General features: G+C 42.0%; 1 protein-coding gene across 8 annotated transcripts in view; it reads left to right on the plus strand.

Moving 5' to 3' along the window:
• The window catches only part of HTT (huntingtin), a 454323-nt gene that overhangs the window by 243073 nt on the left and 186857 nt on the right, over positions 1-24393 (plus strand). For all 8 annotated transcript variants that reach the window (XR_006413521.1, XM_044417924.1, XM_044417925.1 and 5 more), the window contains 9 exons: positions 3874-4010; positions 6960-7076; positions 10295-10417; positions 10699-10937; positions 15033-15175; positions 20277-20484; positions 21132-21273; positions 22094-22273; positions 23156-23332. Coding sequence is in view for 7 of the 8 variants with exons in the window: in XM_044417924.1 (XP_044273859.1) it covers positions 3874-4010; positions 6960-7076; positions 10295-10417; positions 10699-10937; positions 15033-15175; positions 20277-20484; positions 21132-21273; positions 22094-22273; positions 23156-23332 (1466 nt within the window). In the remaining variant the exon portion in view is untranslated. The remainder of the gene's footprint in view (positions 1-3873; positions 4011-6959; positions 7077-10294; positions 10418-10698; positions 10938-15032; positions 15176-20276; positions 20485-21131; positions 21274-22093; positions 22274-23155; positions 23333-24393) is intronic.

Below are 24393 nucleotides of genomic sequence, written 5' to 3' on the forward strand. Positions count from 1 at the left end.
AAGGCATGGACTGAGTCGCTATGCCACTCTGACCACCTCTTTGTGTGCTACAAAGGCCCCAGGGCGGGATAGCCTGTCTCCAGCCAAAGATTATCAAGATGGGTCTCCAGCACTTTCTCTTTCACCTACAAAATGACAAAGATTCCCTCCCAGACTGCCCACATGCCCATTCTACGCACATACAAGCCAATTTACTGCGCTCCTGACTGGTGTCTCACTCCTAGAAACTTGCAAGGCTGCGACATGGTCCACGCCCTTGACTTTCGTCCACCACTACCAGCTGGACATCCATGCCAAATAGGACTGCACATTCAGCAGGGCAGTACTTTCTTAAATCTGCTGGTGATGACAGCCCCTTCCTCCTGGATGGTAAGCTTGCTAGTCACCCATGTGTGTGATTGCACAGAGACCGTAAAGAAGAAAGGCAGGTTGCGTACCTGTAACTGTTGTTCTTTGAGTGGTCATTTGTGCATTCACACAACCCACCCTCTGCCCCGCTGACTGTCGTTAGCATGTCACCCTGCTCAGGCTTGGGCAGGGTGAGGTCACCTCTGTGCCCTTCACAGTTTCTTCGGATCCCTCACACACCTGGGACAGTGTGGTCTTCAGGCAACTGAGGGACTGGGCAGGAGATCCTTCCTCTCTTTTGCTACCTGGATGGGGGCAGAGTGGGCTCCTGCCACTCCATGGTGCCAAGCTTTGGAAATTTTTCTGATCGAGGCCTTGGGCTCCATGGCAAAGCCCTCGTGAGTGAATGCACAGATGATGACTCAGCGTCAGTTACAGGTAAGCAACCTGCCTTTACCCTTTATGATGGTTTCATGTAGATGTTAAATAGCATAGGGGACAAGACCAACCCATGAGCAAGCCCATGCTGGAAAGTTCAAGGAGCCAAGTGATATCCCCCAAGCATCACCTTCTAGAGCTATCCATCCAATTAAGAGTGAAGCCAGTGCAGTACACCCTATTCCCAGCTCAGCCAGTCACCACAGAAGGATGCCATAATCAACAGGGAAAGGGTATACAGCGTGGGAGTACTCTTTGACCCAGAGCTATCCCTTGAATCCCAGGTGGCATCTATGGCAAAGAATGTTTTCCTTCAGCTGTGTCCTTACCTGCACTGTCAAGCCCTAGCAAAAGTCATTCATTCATTTATTTATTAAAACATTTCTATGCCTTGCCAAGGCCTCGGGGCGGCTTACAACATCAACATTCATGCACTGGCAACCTCCTGTGTAGGCCATTGTAAAGACTATTTACATGGTACTGCCCTTGAAGATGTATCAGACATTGCAATTGGTTCAAAATAGAGCTGCCAGATTTCTGACTGTGATCAGTAGATGATAACATACTGCGCTGGCCCTATATCAGCCACACTGGCTACCAGTTGAAGTCTGGGCCCAATTTAAAGTGCTAATGATGACATATAAAGCCCTAAATGGTTTAGGACCTGGTTATCTAAGAGACCCTGTCCTTGCATATGAGCCTGCTTGGACCTTAAGTTCATCTATGGATGTTCTCCTGCAAGAGCTTTCCTTGACAAAGTGAGGAAGGCTAGAACTAGGAGGAGGGCCATTTCTGCTATAGCACCCTGATTATGGAACTCACTCCTCAGAGGTGCACCTAGCACTGATGCTTTATGCATTCTACCACCAGGCCACAACCTTTTCATTTACCCAGTTTTTTAATTGTTAATTGTTATTTTATTTTTTATATCAAGTACTGACACTAAAGAATTTTTAATTGTTGTATTGTTGAAACTTAATTTTTTATGTAAACCATAATTAGATGTTTAATGAATGATAGTATAATTTTTCATAAATAAAATACAGTATCAAAAACTGGCAAAAATCTAGTGCCAGGAGTGCCAGGAGATACTCCCCATCTCTCTCCCAACATATGTCATCTACATATGGTCATCTGGAGTGTGTTGCCATCAGAATTATTTCCATTTCATCTTCAGCAGGTAAGGTTGTGGATGTGCTATTGTGGTGCCTGACTTCAACAATGAACAGAATGAATGAGCTAATTAACTGAAGCTCAGTTCAGGCAAGACCGAGATGCCGTTATGGGATGGTTCTTCTGCCCTGTTCTAGTGCAGGGTCATAGGTTGGGGGTCCTTCTTGATACATGTTTGTCATGTGAGACTCGGGTGGCCTCAGTGGCACAGAGTGCCTTCTACCAGCTTTGGTTGGTGGTCCAGCTATGCCTCTACATTCTGAAATGTACTGTATGCAGAGCTGCCCTTGAAGACTGTTCAGAAGCTGTAGCTTATGCAAAATGTGTCAGCCAGCCAGGGACCAGAAGGTTTGAACATATTGCATCAATTCTTACCTGTTTGAATCAGCTGCCTATATACTTCCAAGCCCAATTCAAGATGCTGGTTTTAACCTGTAAAGCTCTGTATGGCTTAGGACTGCAATACATGATGATGCACTTTTCCCAAATACAATCTATTGAGATGGCATTTGTTTTAAGATGTTGTAAGGTAAAGATCTTATGTTATATTTTTATTACGAGCTCTCGTATCTTGTATTTGTGAGTTGTAATTTTTGTGAATCACCCAGAGAGCTTTGACTATTGGAAAGTTTAGAAATGAAATGGAAAAAATGTGAAGCAAAATTTTGAAAGAACTTCATGAGGGACATATGGCAATAGTGGTATTGAGGACATTGGCCAAGGCCAGTGGTTGTCAGCTTTAGATAGGCAGATGTAGCAATTAACCAAAGACTTTTCTGGATGATAGTGGGTACAAAATATGCTTGAACTGGTATCATTCCATCAGTGCAATTGACTAGTAACTTCCTTACAATGCATTCATCTTATTTTGTCAGCCCATTCTTCAATGTAAATTTTCTGGTAGAAGTATATGGATATTTTGAATTTCCAAAGGTATTCTGCAAGGCATCTACAAATTCCATAAAACTCTTATCCCAGAAGCTACTTGATTGTTAGAGTTGTCTGTATAAGTGACCCTCAGTTTGTAATTCCAAATATGTCTTACAAGTAAATTGATAAGTATGTGCTGTCAGCACCATATTTCCCAGCTGCAAATGGGTTGGCAAAATGTTTTATCTAAAATATGAAACCTGCTTTGAGAGCTGCAGATAAGCAAACAGGCACCTTATCCTCGTTTTTCATCTGCATCGTTTATGTTGGCTTATGTGAATGCTGTGCATGTATCAGCCATCCATCCAAACAGGCACCTTTTCCAGGTGGTTTATAGAATGGAATCTCATAATTTTATCTATTAAACCTGACCTAAAAAACATCCCTAAGCATACTGGTAGACTAAACTACTAAATTCTTCATTTAAAGAACTATAACTAGATCAATATGTCCTTGTTTTGAGCATACAGGGAAAATTTAAAAAGGGGATCCCAAGCTGTAAAAGGAAAAAATTCTAATGAAGTAACTTGAACTGTGTTGGGGCAATAGGTACAGACTTCTGGGAAGTTTCTCGTGTGTCCTTTCTACCCCTTTTTTCTTCTCATGTTCTGATTAGCATGTTTCTTGGCTGTTCTCATTCTTTTACATTTGTTTATTACAGTTATGGAGCGAGGAATTTATTTTACTTTTCTAGCCTGGAAAAAAAAGGAATGCCTCTCTCCCTCGAGTCATTGGAAGAGGTCTGGCTCTGACTCCTTGTCTAGGAGGTAGTGCTATTCTAAAGGATGTGGAATGCCCTCCTAGAATCATTCTGAATCTCATGTTTGGTTGGTTATCTGAGTTATTTTACCATGGGGTACTAGGAAGAGCAAGAGAGGTGTTGCATAAATAAAGATGTTTTGGCAACAGAACATCTCTAGGTGGGGGATTACTATGCAGTTATAAACTAGATCTTAAATTAAAACAGTATATTATTCTCTCTAGCAATACCAGCTCTGCAACCCATTGTTCATGATCTCTTTATATTAAGAGGAGCAAACAAAGCTGATGCTGGTAAAGAACTGGAAACACAAAAAGAAGTGGTTGTCTCCATGTTATTGAGGCTTATCCAGTACCATCAGGTAAGTTGTGTAGGAATTGCTGAACAGAATATTATGTCCACTATTATTTACCTTAGCTTGGCCTGAAGTAAACCCTTCAGGGGTTCAGTATTCAGTATTTTTTGTTTTTATTGAAAACATTTTTACCTTAGATATTTGAAGTGGCTTACAACAAACCCAAATGTAAAGTATTGTAAAATTTTAAAGGCTGTACTCTTTCGTTGCTGTGATTTAACAGTGGTACTAATGAATTTCATTTATTATACAGTATATCTGTACCTCCCAATAGCCTAAGATCTCTGGGCCATTTACAAAGATTCTTTGACTGGAGATGGTTATTCAAGCCTTGTGTACTTGCTGAGGGCATTGTTGATGTTGTTGTTCATCTTAGCCATTTTTTAGCCTCCACAATGTTTAGCATCAATATAAATTATTTGACATAATTCTACATTGCATAATATGTATATTTGTGATATCTTTGAAGTCCATAGGTGAGCCCCTGTTACTACTTTCTTAATTTGACACCACAGGAAGCTCCTGATAAGCTAAATTAGGTGGGAATCTACTTATTCCAGGTGTACCACTGGGATTGAATTTACCCTAAAATATCACAGAGAAATAATAGTTGCCATCTGTTGAGTTAAAGACTTTAAGAAAGAGGAGCAGGGCGAGAGAAATCACTGGGGTCATGAGTACAACTATGACAGATTCCACTTCCCTAAGTGTCTGGCTCCCCTAGACCATTAGCATGCATCTTCCTATTTGTCTGAAAGGACCAAGAACTCACATGAAGTCAAATATGATAAATTAGACATATCTACATTTCAATTAAGCAAAACTGTTGGCTTATGGAAATACAGACTATAGCATTCCCATGAACAAAAAAAACAACACAATAATTGTTTTAGCTTCTAACGGCTGATATAGCCAGATAGGATCAGGATAGCTACAGAGGCTCTACAACAAAATGCAGTAGCTTGAGTCAGCAATCCTCTACTCTTCTTTTAGAAAGGTCAGTGTGGAATTCACGGAACAGAGTATTTGACTGAGAAATTGATAACTTGCCTAAGCTGATGGAGATCATCTCAGACCTGGTGTTGAGGACCCCCCAGGTTGTTGGTCCTGGGGGCCTTCAATCTCCATGATGAGGCTGGTCTGACCAGGGCAACTCAGGACTTCATGGCCACCATGACACCCATGGGGCTGTCTCAACATGTCACTGGCCCAACACATGAAAGAGGTCACACTCTAGACCTGTCTTTTTGATGGGGCAGGAAGATGGTGATCTGCAAGTAAGGGATTTGGCCTTAACGCCTTTGTCATGGTCGGATCACTTCCTTGTGGGGTTTAAACTTGGGACCATTTTTTCCCTCCGTAAGGGTGCAGACCTTATTAAAATGGTCCACCCCCTGATGGATTCCTGAGGGCTCTGGGGTAATTCCTGGTTGATAGGACTGGTGCTCCTTTCAATGCCCTGGTTGATTTATGGAATGGGGAAATGGCCCGGCTAATCCGGCTAATCAACATGATCGCTTCCAGGTGTCCTCTCCCACCATGCAGGGCCCATGTGGCTCCCTGTTATATGCTTGAGTTATGGGTGATGAAGCAGTCTGGGAGAAAATTAGAGTGTAGGTGGAGGAAATCCTGTGATGAATCTGACCAAACATGTCTCCTTACCAAGCCTATGCTGTGGTGGTGAGGGTAGCGAAGAAGGATTTCCTCTCCACCTCCACTGCATCCTCACAGTGCTGTCTAGCAGAGCTTTTCTGGGTATTGCAGGACCTACTACACACTGGACCTAAAAAGGATTTTATCACACCATCAATGGCTTGCTGTGTCGACTTTGCCCAGCACTTTAGGGATAAGATTGCTCAGATTTGCCATGAGCTGGACTCCACAGTTGATGAGGTCCCTTAATGGGAAGTGTCCAGAGCACTGTCTGTTCCATCTTTATTGGATGAGTTTCAATTGTTGCGGCCTGAGAATGTGGACAAGGTGCTTGGACTAATCTGATCCACCACCTCTTTGCTTGACCGTCCTGAGACTGTAGTAGTCAGTATATAAAAGCTTGAAAGAAACAAAGAAATAACTTTTTTTTAGGAATAGCTTTCTGGTTTAGAATATAAGGAAAGGCAAATATATTTTTTCCTATCTATTTGCACCCCGCAGATAATAACACACATTAATAATACTATAATAATATGTTATATCCCTAGCTCTCTTTGACAGTGTTTCTGTACCTGATCTATTTCTAATTTAATATTGCTGTTTATTTTAAATATTTTTATCCTGCCTTTCCGCCATAGTGTTTCTAAGGTAACATAAGCAATCAAAACATTAAAAAATAGAGTATCACCCAATTACATAATTACCATATGCTTCCCATACATTCAGAAGTTTAACTGCAATATCCTTCATGTGTCACTAAGTAACAGAATGCTTACCTGGCACATAAACAGAAAAAAATTAAGATAGATTATGTGGTGGAACAAAATTCCACAAAGACATTTGATCTCATTATTGCTGTTTTTCAAAAGAATGACTCCCTATGCTGGTAATCTATTTCCTGTAGCAAGCACAGTGAAATACTCCCCACCAAGGTATTGGGTGTCACAACTTTTGTTTCTAAATATAGCTGTTTACTCCTAGGAACTCCACATAAAAGAAATTAATATGAGTCTGCTATCAAAAAACTAGCCCTGAAATGACTTTTCCTTTTCAGTTTCACAGTGTATTTTCTCATTCAGTTACATGTTTTCCCACTCCTGAACTTCTTCGTTGACTGCAGCTAGCAGGGAGGGAAATGCTCAGTATAATGACATAGTTGAATTTATATTACATATTTGGTAAGAATTGGGAGGAGGAATTTAAGAACATCAGTTGCAAAACTCACAAGAGATGAATAGTAGCAGAACTAATTTTTAAAAACAGATGAATATTGCATATTTCGATTTTTTCCTCCATTGTCAGGTGCTAGAGATGTTTATCCTAGTATTGCAACAGTGTCACAGAGAGAATGAAGACAAGTGGAAGAGATTATCACGACAGATAGCAGACATAATTCTACCAATGCTGGCAAAACAGCAGGTTAAAATGCTTTTTATTGTTATCAACTAATGTATTTTAATGTAATGTTTTGTGTACAATATGTGTGGGTATTTGTGATGTATATTATATGCTGCCCCATTAGTCATATGCTCTCTGGGTGGCTCACAAAATAGTAAACATGTTACATTGTATATTTTCTCTTTTTGGTACCAACCAGTAGCCCAAATATTTTTTAATTGAAGACTGGCTGAGAGACTGGACTGGGCTAAAAGCTATCTCCCACTTGCTATCAAGCACAGTTTTCTCATGTTTTCATAGCGTTTGGAAGCAGCTTGTTTGCTTTGCTTTCATTCTACCCTTTTCCTCTTGTGTCTTTAGGGTGACAGACTTCCTGTGTTTCAGAAAAAGGATTCCCTTTACTCCCTTCTCTGTAGCTTCAGTATCCAGGACTAAAGGAACCATTGATTGCTATTTATGGATTCTTGAAACATAGAATAGTGGAGTTGGAATGAGCCTATAAGGCCATCAAGTCCAGGCCCCTGTCCAGTGCAGGACTCCAAGTTAAAGCATCCCTGACAGATGCTTTTGTGTCTTGAATGCCTCCAAAGTGGGAGAGCCCATGACCTCCCTAAAAAGAAATATTAGGTTCTTTTTTTTAAAAAAAAGACAGAGTTTAACTCAATTTTTATAGATGGAAATTGAGATCTGTTTGTTTAGGAGGAGGCAGAGAAGGACTGAAACAAAAAATAGCCACTAGAAAACTTTTAGAGTAGACAGAAACAGAAAATGAAATTATCACCGAGAGCAATCTGAGGCTGGAATTATAGCAGAGCTTTGGGCTCCTCTAGTTGGTTTTGGAAATTACTCCATCTCCACCCAAAATTTTCTGTTGACTATTTTTGGTCACACTTACATTACCTTACATTGATCCTAAGACTCAATAGACCATGGGTCTGTGTTCACATAATAACTTAGGAACATAGAAAAAGAGTGAGTCAGAAGGGGTCTCCCAGGCCATCGAGTCTGACCACCCCCCACCCCAAGCTCCATCCAGCTCTGCTCATGACATGCTTACCATGTGCATGCCCAGGCTATCCTTGAACATCCTCACCAATGTGGTTTCAACCACCTCCTGTGGAACCTCATTCCATAATCTTGGTTCCCTGAGTTTTGCTCCACTGGAATATGTCCTGTCCTTCTCTGCAGGGGAAAACAGGTCTCTATGCTCCTCCACATGATACCCCCTCATGTACCTATATGTCACCAACAGATCCCCTCAGAGTCTACTCTTCCCCGGGCTGTAAAGACCAGTTCCCTCAGCCTAACCTCATATAGCTTTCCCCGCTGTCCGGCCACCATCCTAGTGGCCCTACACTGACTACACACTACACTGACTCTAACCTTGCTATATCCTTCCTGTAATGTGGAGCCCAGAACTGAACACAATGCTCCTGTTAGAGTAGTACAGAGTGGCACTAATACCTCTCTTGATCTATTATTATTCTTATTATTATTAGAACATTTCTATGCCGCCCCTTGCCGAAGCCTCGGGGCGGCTTACAACACAATAAAATACAATACAATACAAAAATAACAATATAAAATTAAAGTTAATAATATAAAATAAATAAAAAATATAAACGATATAAAAGAAGTTATAAAAGAAAAGTTATAAAGGAAAAGAAAAAGAAAAGAAGTCGCCCTGGCCAGATAAATAAGTAAATATTGTTAACAAAGATCTAGTAGCCACACTTCTGGCTATGCAGCCAGGGGTGGTGTTTGCCCTCTTTACCACTGCATCACACAGTGGTGCTGTGTGACACAGTCAGCCATTCCCCCGAGATTCCTTTTACAAGTGCTGCTGTCCAGCCACTTGACTCCTAACCTGTACTTATGACACCCATTCTTATGCCCCAAGTGCAAGACGTTGCACTTATCTGCATTGAATGTCATCCTGTTGTCTCCAGCCTACTTCCATACTCTGTCCAGATCTTTCTGGGTATGGAGTACCTGCTCCTCCATTGTGGCCAATGCCCCCATATTTGTATCCTTTGCAAATTTGATAGCAGATTGGCCACCCCCTCTTCCAGGTCATTGATGAAAAGATTGAACAGGATCGGTCCCAGGACAGTGCCCTGGGGCACCCCGCTCAGCACCGACTACCATCCCAATAATTCTGCACTATGAACTTGAACTATGTAATGAGAAAACCTCTCAGTATCAGTCAGAATGCAGTTTTGCAGTTTTCTCTTAGGCAAGGTAGCAATGACTCTACCATGGCTACAGTTCCTATGGATTACTTCAGGCTGATCCCATTTTCTCTTGACTGTACCCAGAAGGTGACCCCTTTTAATTCTGGAAGGAGGACCCTTGGCTCTTCTAATGCTTAGGAAGTTATGTGACATCCCTCTGTCTACCCAACCAACCAAATTCAAGCTGCTCAGGTTGATTTCGGCCAACCCATTGCATAACAAATGCAAGAGGCCTCCTCATCTTCCTCCTTCGAAGAATAGCTTTCAGTCAGTGAAGTCATGAGTGTGCTCTTATTCCATTGGCAAATAAGATTAAGATGCCTTCCATGTCTCTTCCCTTCTTTGGCTTTTAGTAATGTCTTTCTGATAGTCCTAGAAACCTCTATTTTCCTTCTATGGCACAGAATTGCCTGTTTTAATATTATTTAATCTCAAAGTCTTAACTATGCAAATTAAAGTAACAAAATCACAGTATAATTCAATTAAAAACTATAAAAGAGAGGAGATTGACTCTATATATGAACATAAACAAGGTGAAACAGCATACATCATGAAACTTTTCATTCCAGAAATTAATAAAAAATGAATAAGTTCCTGCCCTGACATCAAAAGTGAGACTTCCCTTTGGGAGGAGAGAATCCCACATTTGAGGAAAAGTTGCTGTGAACTTGTAGTATTCTTTAATATTACGTTGAGATTGTGGTAGAAACAGACTAAACAGTATAATTCTGGTAGTCCTCTGAAACAGAATTTCAGAGTTTTTTTTAATGCTTCCAGGTGCAACATTTGAACAGAAATATTGCACAACTCCCAGCATTCCCCAGCCAGTATGACTGGTGAATACTGGGATCTGTAGGACTTCTTCCTATATACACAGATGTAGGATTGTGTCTTTACATATGTATTAAACATGCAGATCATCTTTCTGTTACTCTGATGGTGATGAATTGGATGTGTTTTGTTTAATTTGAAGATGATTGAGGTGTATTTTATTTTTTTAAATAGATGTATATAGATTCCCATGAAGCTCTGGGAGTACTAAACATGTTATTTGAAATATTGGCACCATCAGCCCTCCGTCCAGTGGACATGCTTTTAAGAAGCATGTTTGTGACTCCCGCTACAATGGTAAGCATAATGTTTCTACTTGGCAGTCTATAAATATCAAGTAAATGTGTGAAAACAATAAATATGGGAAAACATGTTCCCTCTACTCCAACTGAGAGAATTCCCTGATGCCCTCCTTTTTTACATTCCCTTGCATTGTATGTTCCCCTTTTCCCAAAAACAGAACTTAGAGTTGGACAGGAAATATATTTTCTGAGAGTAGATGCAGCACTCTGTGTGTATACATTCCCATGTTACTTAAATACGTTGCATTTTGGTGTCTCCCTACCCCCGGTCAAAAGGTCTCAGTAAGCACTGTCCAGTTATGGATATCGGGCATTCTTGCTATTCTCCGGGTTCTGATCTCTCAATCAACAGAAGACATAGTTCTTTCTCGTATTCAAGAGCTCTCCCTCACACCATTTTTAATCTCACGGCAAACAATTAACAGACTACGACATGGTGAAAACATAGTTACTTCAACACAGGAGCAAATTGTGGAGGAAAACAATAAATATCTGCCTGAAGAGACATTCTCCAGGTCTGTACTGCCTTTTCATTAATTGCTTTTTTGCATGAATTTCTCATTTTTTACTTATTTTTTAAATGGAGCAAGTGGCTATGGGATTAGGCAACTGAGCCATGTTAGAAAGTTGGATAAATAAAGCACTAAATGAGGCAGGTAGAATTTATCTGTGTGTACAGTTGTGCATGTTTTCATAGGTTTGCATTTCTTCTCCAGTGTTAACAGTCAAATGCTTATCTTTGTTGTCTCTGTGGATCACACATACAGGCTCTGCACCTGCATGGAACCAGTTTTCAGGAAGATTTACTAGCTAAGAGCCTTTGACAAGAAACTTTCCCCCATGTATCTGGTACAGGGGAAGGAATTTGTGCCCATTTCCCCAGTTCTTCTTTGACTACCTACATTCAGGAAGTTTTTTCTCTCCTTTTGGAGTCTTGCATCTTTTTCTTCTTACTCTTTTTACTCTTACACATATATTGCTTGCTTTCCCTGATTTTCAATCTCTCTCTCTCTCTCTCTCTCTCTCTCTCTCTCTCTCTCTCTCTCTCCTGATGTATTTTTCCTTTAATTTCCTTTAATTCCCTTCTTCGTCTCTCCTGAGAACATTGAAGCACTGCTTCAGAAAGTGTGCTTTTGCAGCAACTCTACTTTGCCACCTAGTACAGACACTCCTATATTTGCTTCATTGCCAAGGCTACCTGCTATACTAGTGCCTACACCACAAAGCCTGTTTAAACCAGACAAGAAAACATTGGGTTGACAACCTTCAGGCAAATCTATGCAGTAAAGTTATAAGAGTAGTAGAGTCTGCCTCACACTCCATGTCATCTTGCTTTCTGCACCCATTCCACAGTTATGGGACAATAGTCTTCTCCAACTCCAACGAAGTCTGTAATTTTGAAAAAAAGCTATGAAACTGGCTACATTGGCCCAGGAGATTATGTTGATGGCACCCTTGGCTGCCTGACATAACCAGCACTAATTGGACTTTTGGTCAGTCCCAAATGTAGTTGGACCCCTCCATCTAAGAGGTTTCCAGTCCAGTTGAGGGCTGCTCAGTACCCCTGGCCCCAACAAAGTTGATAAGGCTGCAGAAAATTGGCCAAGATAGCCAGTGTGGCAAAATTGGCAAAGCCATCTGCTGTCTGCTTTATGGGTTATCCAGACATTTTTTCTATCAGTGGTGATGGCATTGAATCTGTCCATCTCCAGTGGTGCTGAGCCATACTATTCCTGGACCAGTTGCTACTTTCAGCTCGAAGAAAGTCATTGGAAGTCAAAGTCAGCAAGTGGATAAGGATCTGAGGAATCGAAAAAAACAAAACATTGGTTACCAAGCCTAACTGCAACCTAATAAATTCTCAGTCAGTCCCAACCACCTTGGTTCTATCCGCCAAATGGAGAGAGAGAGAGAGAGAGCATGTCCAACTGGATTGGACCCATCCATCTCCAGTGATCCTGAGCCATACCCATTTATGGATGCACCTTTGATTTTAAGAAATTCAGGGAAGAAGTGAAGAGCTATTCAACTGGCTAAGGATCTGAGGAGCCAGAATCAACAAAATCTTCAGCTACCATATATTAACACCACTGAATGAACTCTCAGTAAATCCTGACTGCATTGGATCTGCCCATTCCTGATGATCACAAGCCTGGCCCAGTCACCAGGTAGATCCTCAACTGGGTCCAACCACATCAGATCCAACTGTCTCTGTCTTCTGTACCAAGCTTGTTACAAAACCTGGACCCATCCCTGCCTTGGTACCAAAGGAGAGATTCAAGATACATCCACAGGTATGCAAATATTTTCACTGAACCAAACAGATGTTTCTCCTTCTGCCATTAAGCCACCATGCCGATTCAACCTCCTGCTCCTGTGCTTCCCAGTCATTCACCATTGAATGCTGTGGACTATGAATCTGACAGCTACCGCATTGAACATGTGCATAGGTTATCCAGACCCTTGGACTAAGCATTCAGCTGCATCTATAAAAAGTGTCAACTCTACTTTTTCAACACTGTTCATTATAAGGAATTGATGCCAGGCTAGTCCATTACATTCCTATTGAAAGTCTGCCATGGTACTGATGTTGAAGTGACTGGAGAGCACATACCAAGTTCAGAAGATCAATGTAACTGTCCTCTTCCAAACTTTAACAGGAGAAACTCAGTACTCTGAACTCTTAAGACAATGAGGAGCACCACCTGGGCGCTCTTTGTGGGCTCATCTCAGCATCTTCAGCAATGGAACTTAAAAGTGGTTGACTATCAAGCCACAATAAGATACCATTTTTTTCTTTGGAAAGCTGGAATACCTCTTTACCTGTTCAGGGCAGAGATAAATCACCAAAGTTCTCCAAGCCAATTTAGTGCACTTCTCTGTATTTGAAGGCCATAACTACAGTGGCATTAATGAGATATGCTTGTCCACATTCAGCAAGTCTCTCATCAGAAACCTGTCCCTAGATCAAAGACACCTAGTCAGCATTGAAACCAGTGAACACATTCCTCCATGTAAAAAAAGATGAGAATTTAACAAAACCTATCTATGTATTAGATCATGCAAGTGGTTTTCAGTCCAGCTCCTCTCTACTCCTCCTTGGGCCTCTGGTGAATAGAATATCTTGTCAAGTGCCAACACAATTTCCAAAGCCTAAATGACACTACATCCTGCTACTATCATGGGCAGGATGTCAGTCAAGATCAACAGAAAAGCTAAGCTGTCCTCTCTCCCTTACTATCACCACCACCAGCGAAACAATTATCTCTAACAGTTGGGTGTCAGGGTACAGAGAGTTTGCAGGATGGATTCTGAAGCCTTCCTGTCCATTGGTACCATGCTCAGTGGTACACTTTCTTCTGTTGGAGAGAGCAATTAAACAAGTGACCTTCGGCTCATATTGCTGTTCTCCATCTGTACTCTTTTGGTACCCAAGAGGGATGGAGAGCTTCAGCCTACCTGAAATCTGTGGGACCCCTTTTCACCCCTGTATTTGATATAAAAAGAAGAAAATGTGGATGGTCACCTCTCTTTGGCTGACATCCTGCAAGCCTTTCCTTCATTTTCAAGTTTGAAGACAGACCTTCCATTTCTAAGTTTACCTTTGGACTCTCTACCTTCTCAAGAGTTTTTACAGAATCTACAGTAGTGCAGTATACCCATCTCCAATTAAAACGTGTCCAGGTATGTCCATACTGGGATGATTCTCTTCCATTGGGATAAGGTGGTACTGCAACTGGGCCCTTCTTTTTTTCCAGGAGTCACACACATAGGATAGGATACTGGGAACCCTTTTGTGAAATTAAAAAAAAAAAAACAGACCCCAAATCCTTTCTTCATTTTGCTATGCAGGTAAGCCTAAGAGGCAGCTTTTTTGTATTTGAATGTCTATAAGCCCAGTGGACACTTCATTGACATATGTACCGTCAGAACTCCAGTATCCAGCCCCACCAAGAACGCATTCTGTTCCATTGAGGACATTGTCAGCTACTGACTAAAACCTTAATAAGCATTACAATTTTATGTAAGACCGTGCTTTTGGAACAGCAGCCCTTGTCCATACTGTGAGATGACACCTTCCAATCATCCATGGTTGGGTAAGCTTGCTAGTTGCCCATATGGGTGAGGCACAGAGACTGTGATGAAGAAAGGCAAGTTGCTTACCTGTAACTGTCATTCTTTGCATGGTCATCTGTGCATTCACACAATCCACCTGCCAGCCACTCTCGGTATCATGAGTGACTTAATTTCTTTCTCCTTCTTTATGCTATACTGACTTCATTGGCTGCAAGGTCAATCTTGTCGATCCTCCTTGTTAGCAAGGCCACTTATCCTCATTTAGAACTGAGGGAAAGGACAGAAACTCCTACTACTTTAATGGATGCCAGGGTGAGGGAGAGGTTCCTGCCAAAACATTCTCAGCTAGTTGATCCAGAAAACCGGTCCCATGCAAACACAGAGCCCCTATGCGTGAATGCACAAATAACCACTCAAAGAATGACCGTTACAGGTAAGCAACTTGCCTTTAAGCCTAGACTTCTCTTGTTCAGTGAGCTACACATTACTCTGTAAAAAAAATGCTTTCTCTTTCCTTCCCTCCCTTTCTATAGGTTCCTGTTACAGTTAGTGGGAATCCTGCTAGAAGATATTACTACCAAACATTTGAATGTGGATATGAACGAACAACAACACACATTCTATTGCCAAGAATTAGGCACACTTCTTATGTGCTTAATTCATACCTTTAAATCAGGTAGTATATATCAGATATTGTGTGGTTTTATATAATGATGTCAGTAAATGAAATACGGGGTTTTTTAAATTTTATTTCAGTTTTATTTGAGTAGAAGTCTTATTTGGAAGGTGCTCAGTTGAGCAAGTCTGCTCTAGAGCAGAGGGTGGATCTCCCAGTGTTTTGAATTTCAATTTTTCTTAGTCATTGGTGCCAGGGACCTTTGGAAATTGGGATTCTGAACATCCAGGAATTTGCTTTCTGCCCACCACTATTAGTTTTTGTAATCTCTTTAGTGAAATGTTACAATATTTTATTTATTTATTTAAAACTTTTATATGTTGTCCTCTATGCGTGGCATCTCAGGATGGCTTGCAAATATTAAGATCAAAACTGAATAAACAATTAATACAAATATAAAACAATATACAGCCAAAAATAAAATAAATTAAATCAAGAGTGACTGATTAAAACTATTTAAATACTAATTTTTAAAATAACACTTAAATAAAAGGTTTTGATCTGGCACCAAAAAGAATATAGGCTTGGCGCCAGGCAAACCTCTCCGGGGAGCACATTCCACAATCGGCACACCGCAGAGAAGGCCCTATTCCAGGTAGATGTCCTTTTTACTTCCCTCAGAGGGTTCCTGGGGCAGGGCCTTTCCCACAGAGGCCCTCTTAAGAGGCGTGAGGGCATATAAGGGAGGAGATGTTCCGTTAGGTATCCTGGTTCCAAGCCATTTTAGGGCTTTATAGGTCAAAACCAGCACCTTGAATTGGGCCCGGACTTCAACTGGAAGCCAGTGGAGCTGGTAGAGGACCAGCATAGAGGACCTGCGTTATATGAGAGTAACGACCGGTCCCTATCAGTAGCCTGGCCGCTTTATTCCATACCAGCTGAAGTATCCGGACTGTTTTCAAGGGCAGTCCCACGTAGAGGGCATTACAGTAATCCAATCGGGAGGTTTTTAAAACCAGGAAATACTAATTCATGAGCTTAAGGTAAATGAAGAACAGTTTACCATGAGAGGGCTAAGTTCAGTACCATGAATCTGTTGTCGAAGAGAATACAGTCACCTGTGTGGAGCCTGTTGTTAGGAAGATGTAAAAGCTAAGAACATTTTGGTGGGAAACCCTCCCAGCAACATGCATATAAAAGGGAGGGGCTCCTACAATTTCCCTCAGTTCTTCTTTGACAACTTTTGGTGCCTCAGGAAATTCTTTTTTTTAATCTCTGTGTAATCACACACTTGGGCTTTGCCACAGAGTATAAGTCCTAGATCGGATTAAAACTTCCATAGCTCAGCATCACAGAGTGGTTGTCACCCTGCCCACTCCTTCTATGGGCCTGGATAAAGGGGGTGGGGGGCTGCTCACTTCCTCAGTTTGTTTTCAGCCCTACTGGCAGTGACATCGCTGATCAGATCTCATCCAGCTCACACTTTTCTCCCTTTTTCTTTCTCTCTTGATCTCATTACTCTCTACTTAACTAACACACACACACATTTTTTCTCCTAAATACCTTTTATCTTACCTTTTTCCTCCCATGTGTATCCCCCTTCTTCGTGACCACCGCCTCCACATGGCTGACCTGGCTTTTTGGCCCAGCACCTCATGGCCTCTCACCTGCTGGCTACAGACGGCCACTCCCGGTGTCCTCACAGCCTTGGTGAGGTGCACATTGTGGAGACATGCCTGCATTGCCAGGCATTTAAAAAGCAAACCCCCCCCCACCCCCCGGCAATGGGCAGACCACCTGAAATCTGCTCTCTGACAAAGTGCTCTAAGCATGGCAGATTTCTCCAGATCAGAGCCTGAGAAACAACTGCCCACAGAGGAGCCTGCCCAATCAGCCAAGCATTCCATGAGGGCTGCCACCACCGCCATGGAGGGCCCTTGGAGCTTTCGACTGTGTCCAAGTGCAAGAAGTGCTGAGCTGCCAAGCCCACAGCCGCTCCACATGCCATCTCACCCTGTGAGGGTCACCCCCGCATGCTGGACCCCAGGGACCACTGGGACTGGACCTCCCTGGCCCCAGCAGATTTGCCAGATGACCTCTTGTTGCCCAAAGCCTCCCTCCCTGCACCCAGATTGCCATCACCATGCGGCCTGCCATCTTTGCTGCCTCCACCCACCCACCACCTTGCAGCCTCCTCACAAGGCCCATTGCTCAGCCCGCTGCCACTGACTGCACCACAACCCTTTACCTCTGGGAGACTGATTGGCTCACCATGCTCAACCTTCCCCAACTGGGATGGATCCTCTTCATGGTTACCAACCTCCTCCTGCTTGAACAACCGGCCCTACTCCCAGGACCTCCCCACTGCAGCCATGACCTGCCATGGGAGATACTGCATTGACTAAGAGGACCATAACTCCTCCAGGTCTCTCATCTTGGAGCTGGACCACTTCCTGATGCCACCAATAGAATCCCTGCAAGTTGGCCATGCTACCTTGAACTGGTCCTGCCCTTATGCAAAAGCAGCTACCACGGTTCCACAGCCTACCCTGACGACCAATGTCGACCATGTGCCCTGCCTCAACATCAGCAGTGCATCAATGCATGTGGCACTGAATGGAGTCAATACCGCCACTTGGCTCATGAGAACTACTCCACTCCATGGCTGCGTGAAACACAGCGTCAGGAAATCACCACTCACAAGGCCTTCCCGAATTTCCACCACCAGCCCCACCATGAAGCCACCTGGTGTCAGAGTCCCAGGATGGACTTGGAACAGGAGTGCTTGGTCAAGTGCACTTGTGATCACACCCTGCACCTCTGATGAGCCTGCAACCCTCCTCAGGCATGACACAACACACCAGCTCCACAGCAAGGCTGCCTCACATACGACCACTGCAGATCATCCTCCAGAGAGTCAGGTCTGAACCTCTGTGAGGAATCCACACCATTCATGGCCTCCTGCAGGACCTAGGGCTCCTTGTCAACAATGACAAATCTGTTCTTTCCCTTACATTCTCTTTATAAAGGCTTGACTGGACTCCATGTTCACCAGGGCATTCCTCCCGAAGGCATGAGCAGAAGCTCTCACCTCATTGTCCATGTCCATCAGGACTGTGGCACACTCCACCGCCCACACCATCCAGAGGCTCCTAGGCCTCATGTCTGCCACTGTGTCATTCCTCTAGCTCACACAGCCCTGGATGAGGCCCCTCCTGTTTTGGTTCATGGAAGCCTTTGCCATGGATGAAGACCCCCATGCCACCATACTGACTCCCCCTCAGGTGGTCAGAGATTCTCTCCGCTGGTGGGGCAACACCGACAGTCTCACCACTGGAGTCCCCTTCTCCCTTCCAAAGAAAGCTCTTCTCCAAGTACTTACCCTCCTAATGTCCTTCACGGAGGATTCCCGGAGAAGGGCCTCTCCCGCTGATCTCAGGGGGCGGGCAGGCATATATGGACATAAGCGCTCCTTCAGGTAACCAGGACCCAAGCCGTTAAGGGCTTTATAGGTCATAACCAACACCTTGAATTGGGCTCGGACTTCAGTGGGGAGCCAGTGAAGCTGACGGAGAACTGGAGTCATGTGAACTTAACGCCCAGTCCCCGTCAGCAGCCTGGCAGCTCTATTTTGAACCAATTGAAGTATCCAGACCGTCTTCAAGGGTAGCCCCACATAGCGCGCGTTACAGAAGTCAAGTCGGGAAGTCACCAACGCATGTGTCACTGTCGCCAGGCAGTTGTTCTCCAGGTAGGGATACAGCTGATGGATCAGCCGAAGCTGAAAGCACTCCTCGTCACCGAGGAGCACTTTTAATAATTTGTTGTTACTTTATTTTGCAATCTTCAGGTCACAAGGACACCATGGAAGCATATGGCCTTTAAAATCACAATGCAGCAATAAAGTTCCCCCAATTGATGCATGTTATGCAGTTCTGTCTGGGAGTGGGCTTTCTTGTGGATACTTATCCACCTTTAGACAAATTTGAACTGTTTCCCAGTTTTGTTTGCCTATTTGTCATTTTTAGTTATTTGCATCCTAAGCAGAATATTTGAATCTAAACAGTTATCCCTTCCTTTTGTGACATACATGTGAATTTGTTTCTATCTTGTTTTTCTCATGTTACTTTCACAAAAACAGACTCATATGCTTTAAACAGACTTTAAGCTTCAGTTAAAAGTCACAATATGTCAGCATGAATACATGCTAGAATATTTATAATTAAACCGATTCAAACTTAATATGAGTATATTAAATATACCTTAATATTTGCTTATTTATGAAAGCTATAATTTATGAAAAAGTGTAGAAGACCATAATATTTTATCATAAATATTTGCAAGGTAGCCTATATGCAGGGAGTTGCCAGCAACTCAGATTATTCAGCAAATATTTGTCACACCAAACATCATGCACTTGTACTTCTCCTTGACAACAGGATCCTCTGCCTATACCCACCAGAGGGAGCAAACACAGTACTGAGAAGTAATTGACTGGTCACCCCTTCATGGGCATACTGTACAATCCAGCCTCTCCTCTTGTTAGTATATTATATTTAGACAAGGCAGGAACTGACAGTGTGGTGGTAGAGTGATAGTGGTGGGCAGTGACCAACCATCAAAGGCAGTATGACAAATCAGAGGATTCTTCTAGCACAGGGGCGCCAGGATCTCCAGTTCTCCTAATACATAACCTGAGACAAAGGTCTCACTGTGGCTCATGAGAACACAAGACTGTCAGATAGATTATTTTCATTTTGCAGTGAACATTTACCTAGGATTTTATTTATTTATTTATTTATTTGATTTATAGCCTTCCTTTTTTCAGATGTACTCAAAGCAGCTTATATAATTCTACTCCTACTGTTCTCAATTTTATCCCCTCAACAACAATCCTGTGAGGTAGGCTGAGCTAAGAGTCTGTGACTGGCCCCAAGTCACCCAGCTGGCTCCATGGCTGAGCAGGGAATAGAATCCAGATTGCCTGAGTCCGAGCCCCGCACTCTTAATGAAGAATAATTTAATTTCAGTGCAAACTGCAGCCACTGAAACAAAAAGCTGTTTAACGCCCAGAACTGTAATACTGTCCCCAGACTATGATATAATTTGGATCTCAGTTATGTTTTTCCTTATGTTTAACCATTTATTTATTTATTTTTAGGAATGTTCAGAAGAATCACAGCTGCAGCTACTAAACTTTTTACAGGAGATGGACCTGGTCATCATTTTTATACTCTTGAAAATTTAAATGATCTTGTTAAGTCCATGATACCCACCCATCCTTCTTTAGTACTTCTGTGGTGTCAAATCTTATTACTTATTAATTACACCAATTGCAGCTGGTGGTCAGAGGTACATCAGACTCCAAAGTAAGACTTTTTATGGTGACAGAAATTCTTCCCCAAATCCAGTGTGTTAGTTCATTCTATGTGTTACATTGTACTCTTCTTACTGCTTTTGAAATGGTTGCACATGTCATATCACAGCTTATTGTTTTCTACCTTTAAAAAACTGAATGATCATTGCATACTTATGTTTTTTGTTTCAACAGTCAACTTTTCCTTTGTCATCTTTTTCTATTTAACATAAAGGTGCCACTTGTCTCTTTACTCTCTTTAATTTCACATTGAAATTAAGTCTTCTCACCCAGTAAGTGTCACAGCATTTCCCTGAGCTCTGGCCCTTTTCCCCTCACCCCAGAGAGGCAGTCTGTAGAAAAAGAATGGCTGTTTTCAGTCCTTCCCCAGAGCTGATAACACCCTCTTCCACTTAGGAGTTGTGGTGCAGTCATACATTCTTCTAGGCTCCAGGCTTGGACTGGAAACAGAGAGCTGAAGAGAAGCTCCTCTCCTTCATGTAGTCTCACTGGAAGCATGGTCTACCAAGGAGAGGAGATTCCCAAGAGTATACACTGTCCTACCCAGGAACACATAAAATGAATTTACATTGAGCTCAAATTTTCCTCTTCCAAAAACCCAGCTCTGTACTGAGCAGTGTAAAACATTCTCTTTTACAGAAGGCACAGTCTTTCTACTACTAAATTACTTAGCCCTCAGACATCTGGAGGTAACACTGGCTCAGATTCTGAAACCAAACTTGGTGTGTGCAATCGAGAGATCGTCCGAAGAGGGGCTCTCATTCTTTTCTGTGATTATGTGGTGAGTTTTGAATTAATCCAAATTAACAAGTTTTTCCCAGCTTTCTCTGAAGAGTTGGTTTTAAATTCATGTGTTTTAGCTTTGGTGTATTGTAGAAGGCATATAAAATAATCAGATATGATTAATCTGTTAAAATTATTATTATTATAGTCAACATACTATTATTATTTATTTCTTGTCCTTCTGTGCTTTGCTGCAAAGATTTATGTGCACCATGTTGGTACCAGATAAGTAATATCTGCAGGAGAAAACTTTAGTAATGTTGGTGTACAACCTTGCATGTAAGCATAACATCAGCTTGACCCCTTTCTGCATTTGTGACAGGAGCTATTCCTGGACCTTCCTTCCTCCACAGTGCTCTAGGGTTTTTTTCCCTTTATTATTTTGGCTGTTAGAGTTTCAGACCTGGGATCTTTACGTAAATATAATCTTTATGTTTAGCCATACCTTTACCAAAAGTTGGCTTTTGTCTTTGTCCTGGACAACTTCATAGATAAAACTGGAAATTGTCTCTTAGATTTGTTTTTCTTCTAGCATGTAGTTATTTGATTTTCTCTCTCAATTGAACAGGAAGTGGGAAGACTGCCACATATTTAAAAGTAGTTCAACAGCATCAGGTAGTTCTACAGTTTCCCTGATAGTCACTTAAGTGTTGCTTTCTCAAATAAGAATTCACACCCTCCAACATGATCTATAGCAATTTTCAGTTAAGGAACCAGCTGAGAAATTTTCATTCAGGAGACTATACCCATGCCATATTTATGGTTACTAGCAATCCCTCCAAAAACAAATAACCTTAGAGTTGATTTTCCTTTTATAGTGCCAGAACCTGCATGACTCAGAACACTTAACCTGGCTGACAGTGAATCATGTTCAAGATCTTATTAATCTGTCTCACGAACCTCCAGTGCAAGACTTCATTAGTGCCATTCACAGGAATTCAGCAGCAAGTGGGCTTTTTATCCAGGCCATTCAGTCACGGTGTGAGAACTTTGCAGCTGTAAGTTGTTTTAATGTGTCTCCATTAGCCTTTTCCTATGCTCACTCAGCATGTAATCCCATACATGTCTACTCAGAAGTGAGCCCCATTGAATTCAGTAGGACTCACTGTCAGGTTAGTGAACATAAGATGGTAGGTTTTGTATCTTTAAACACTAATAGATGAACTCTAGTTTAGTTTATGCAGCTTTTAAGGACAGGGTTTGGTTTCTCAGAAGGTGTTTTTTGAGATGTGACTATGCAGCATGGCAAACACTAAGGATGTCTTTCCATTGGAACGTCCTAAAAACTTTTGAGGAAGCAATTATGGAAGACAAGGTAGTTTTAGGTGCTGTTTTTAACATCCAGAGGACTTTTGAAAAGTCCTTCAAAGGCAGCCTCCAAATATGGTGTGTCACAGTTGTCAAGCTTGGGCACATTTTGAACGTTCACAGCCTATGTTAGATTCAAGGCTGTTAAATGAGGAGAGCATCTATTTACAGAATCAGTAGAATTCCATCTCCAAGGTCAGATAGGTCATCTTTCAATGCTATTTCTATCTTATTTGTATTCAGCCCCTGCTTATTAGTATCCATCTATCCTGTCACCATCTCCAGGCAGCTGTTTTGAGTATCTACCACCTCTCCTAAAAACCAAGGGAGGATTTGGTATTGTCAACATGGAGGGGGCAGGAGTGAAATAGCATAAAGACAAACTCACAAAAATATATAGTGTGTGCTTATCTTTGTATTTATGGCTATAAATCATGACCTTTAGTTTATGGACCCATTAAGGAGTGAATTATTTTGTTTAGCATAATTGAAAATTTTCATATATTATCTTCTTTTCGGTAGATTAACATGGAAAAAGACTTTACATGTTTTGTTTCCTTCTTCTTGTTTAGCCAAGTGCAGTAAAGAAAACGTTACAATGTTTAGAGGGCATTCACCTGAGCCAATCTGGCGCTGTGTTAATGTTGTATGTGGACAAGCTTTTGTATACTCCATTTCGTGTGCTGGCTCGCATGATTGACACCCTTGCCTGCTGTCGAGTTGAAATGCTTTTAGCTGCAACAGTGCAGGTAACTAAAATGTTTTCTATTCATGTGCACTTTCCCTTGACAATGATTCTGATACCAGAGTTAGTTATACTAAATGAGTGTAAATTAAATATCAGTCCACCTGTTATGTGAATTCTGGGACAGAAGTGTTGACTCTGTGTCATACTTTCACCAAGGAATCATCCAGAAGAGCAAGTGCTCCCAAAGACAGACAACATCAAGGAACAGCCCATGCCAGAAGAAAAAGAAGAAACCTGGGGTTTTGGAGGAGGAGATGGCTGTGGGTCCATCCCCACAAAATGGGAGGAACTCCATCTCTCAAACAAAAAAAGAGTAGGGGTGTCTTAGAAGCAGTCCTGGAAGGAAAATTTGTGAGGAGTATCATAAAGGAAGGCTGCCCAAGAGCAAATGATTCCTCCTGAATAGGATCTTCCTCACAAGAAGGGTTTTTACTAGACATCTCTGAGATGCTGCAGCTGAGATATTATCCTTGGATTGATTTCTTGTGCTGCTGACTCCTGTACTCCTGATAAAACTCTGCTTTTGAACTGGCCTGTTTTACTTGACCTGATAATACTGTGCTTTGACCTTTTGTTTGCTTACTGACTTTTGCTAAATGGATGTGTCCATATTTTTCTGGGCAGTTACTGCCAAACCGAACACAGCCATAGCAAATAATGTTTTATAGAAGTACAGCTCTTTAAGTTACTGTGGTCAGTTATTCCCAAAATATAAGAATCATCTTAAAAGCAAGAACACACATTGGAGCACCTTTCCAGATATTTTTGAAACACATCTGGAAGACCTGGAAAAATTTTTTGAAAAGGTATGCTCCCTTCCTTGCTTACAATCTCCAGAATGGATGTTCCTCTGGCAACTCCTCATTATTATTCAAGAAGCCAAGAGAGACCCTAAAAGTATGTGCAATCAGAGTGGAAGTTGCTGTGTACAAGGGCTTTGAACCCTTATTAGCTTAAGTGTTGTGATTTTATTTTTGGTGCGCTTTCAAGGGCAACACTGACTCTTCAGATGAGGATGGTGAGGCCTGGGAAATGAAATAAAGGCCTAGCCTTTTTTTTTTT

This window comes from Varanus komodoensis, unplaced genomic scaffold (genome assembly GCF_004798865.1).
Source record: "Varanus komodoensis strain SLA01 unplaced genomic scaffold, ASM479886v1 scaffold9, whole genome shotgun sequence".
NCBI lineage: Eukaryota > Metazoa > Chordata > Lepidosauria > Squamata > Varanidae > Varanus > Varanus komodoensis.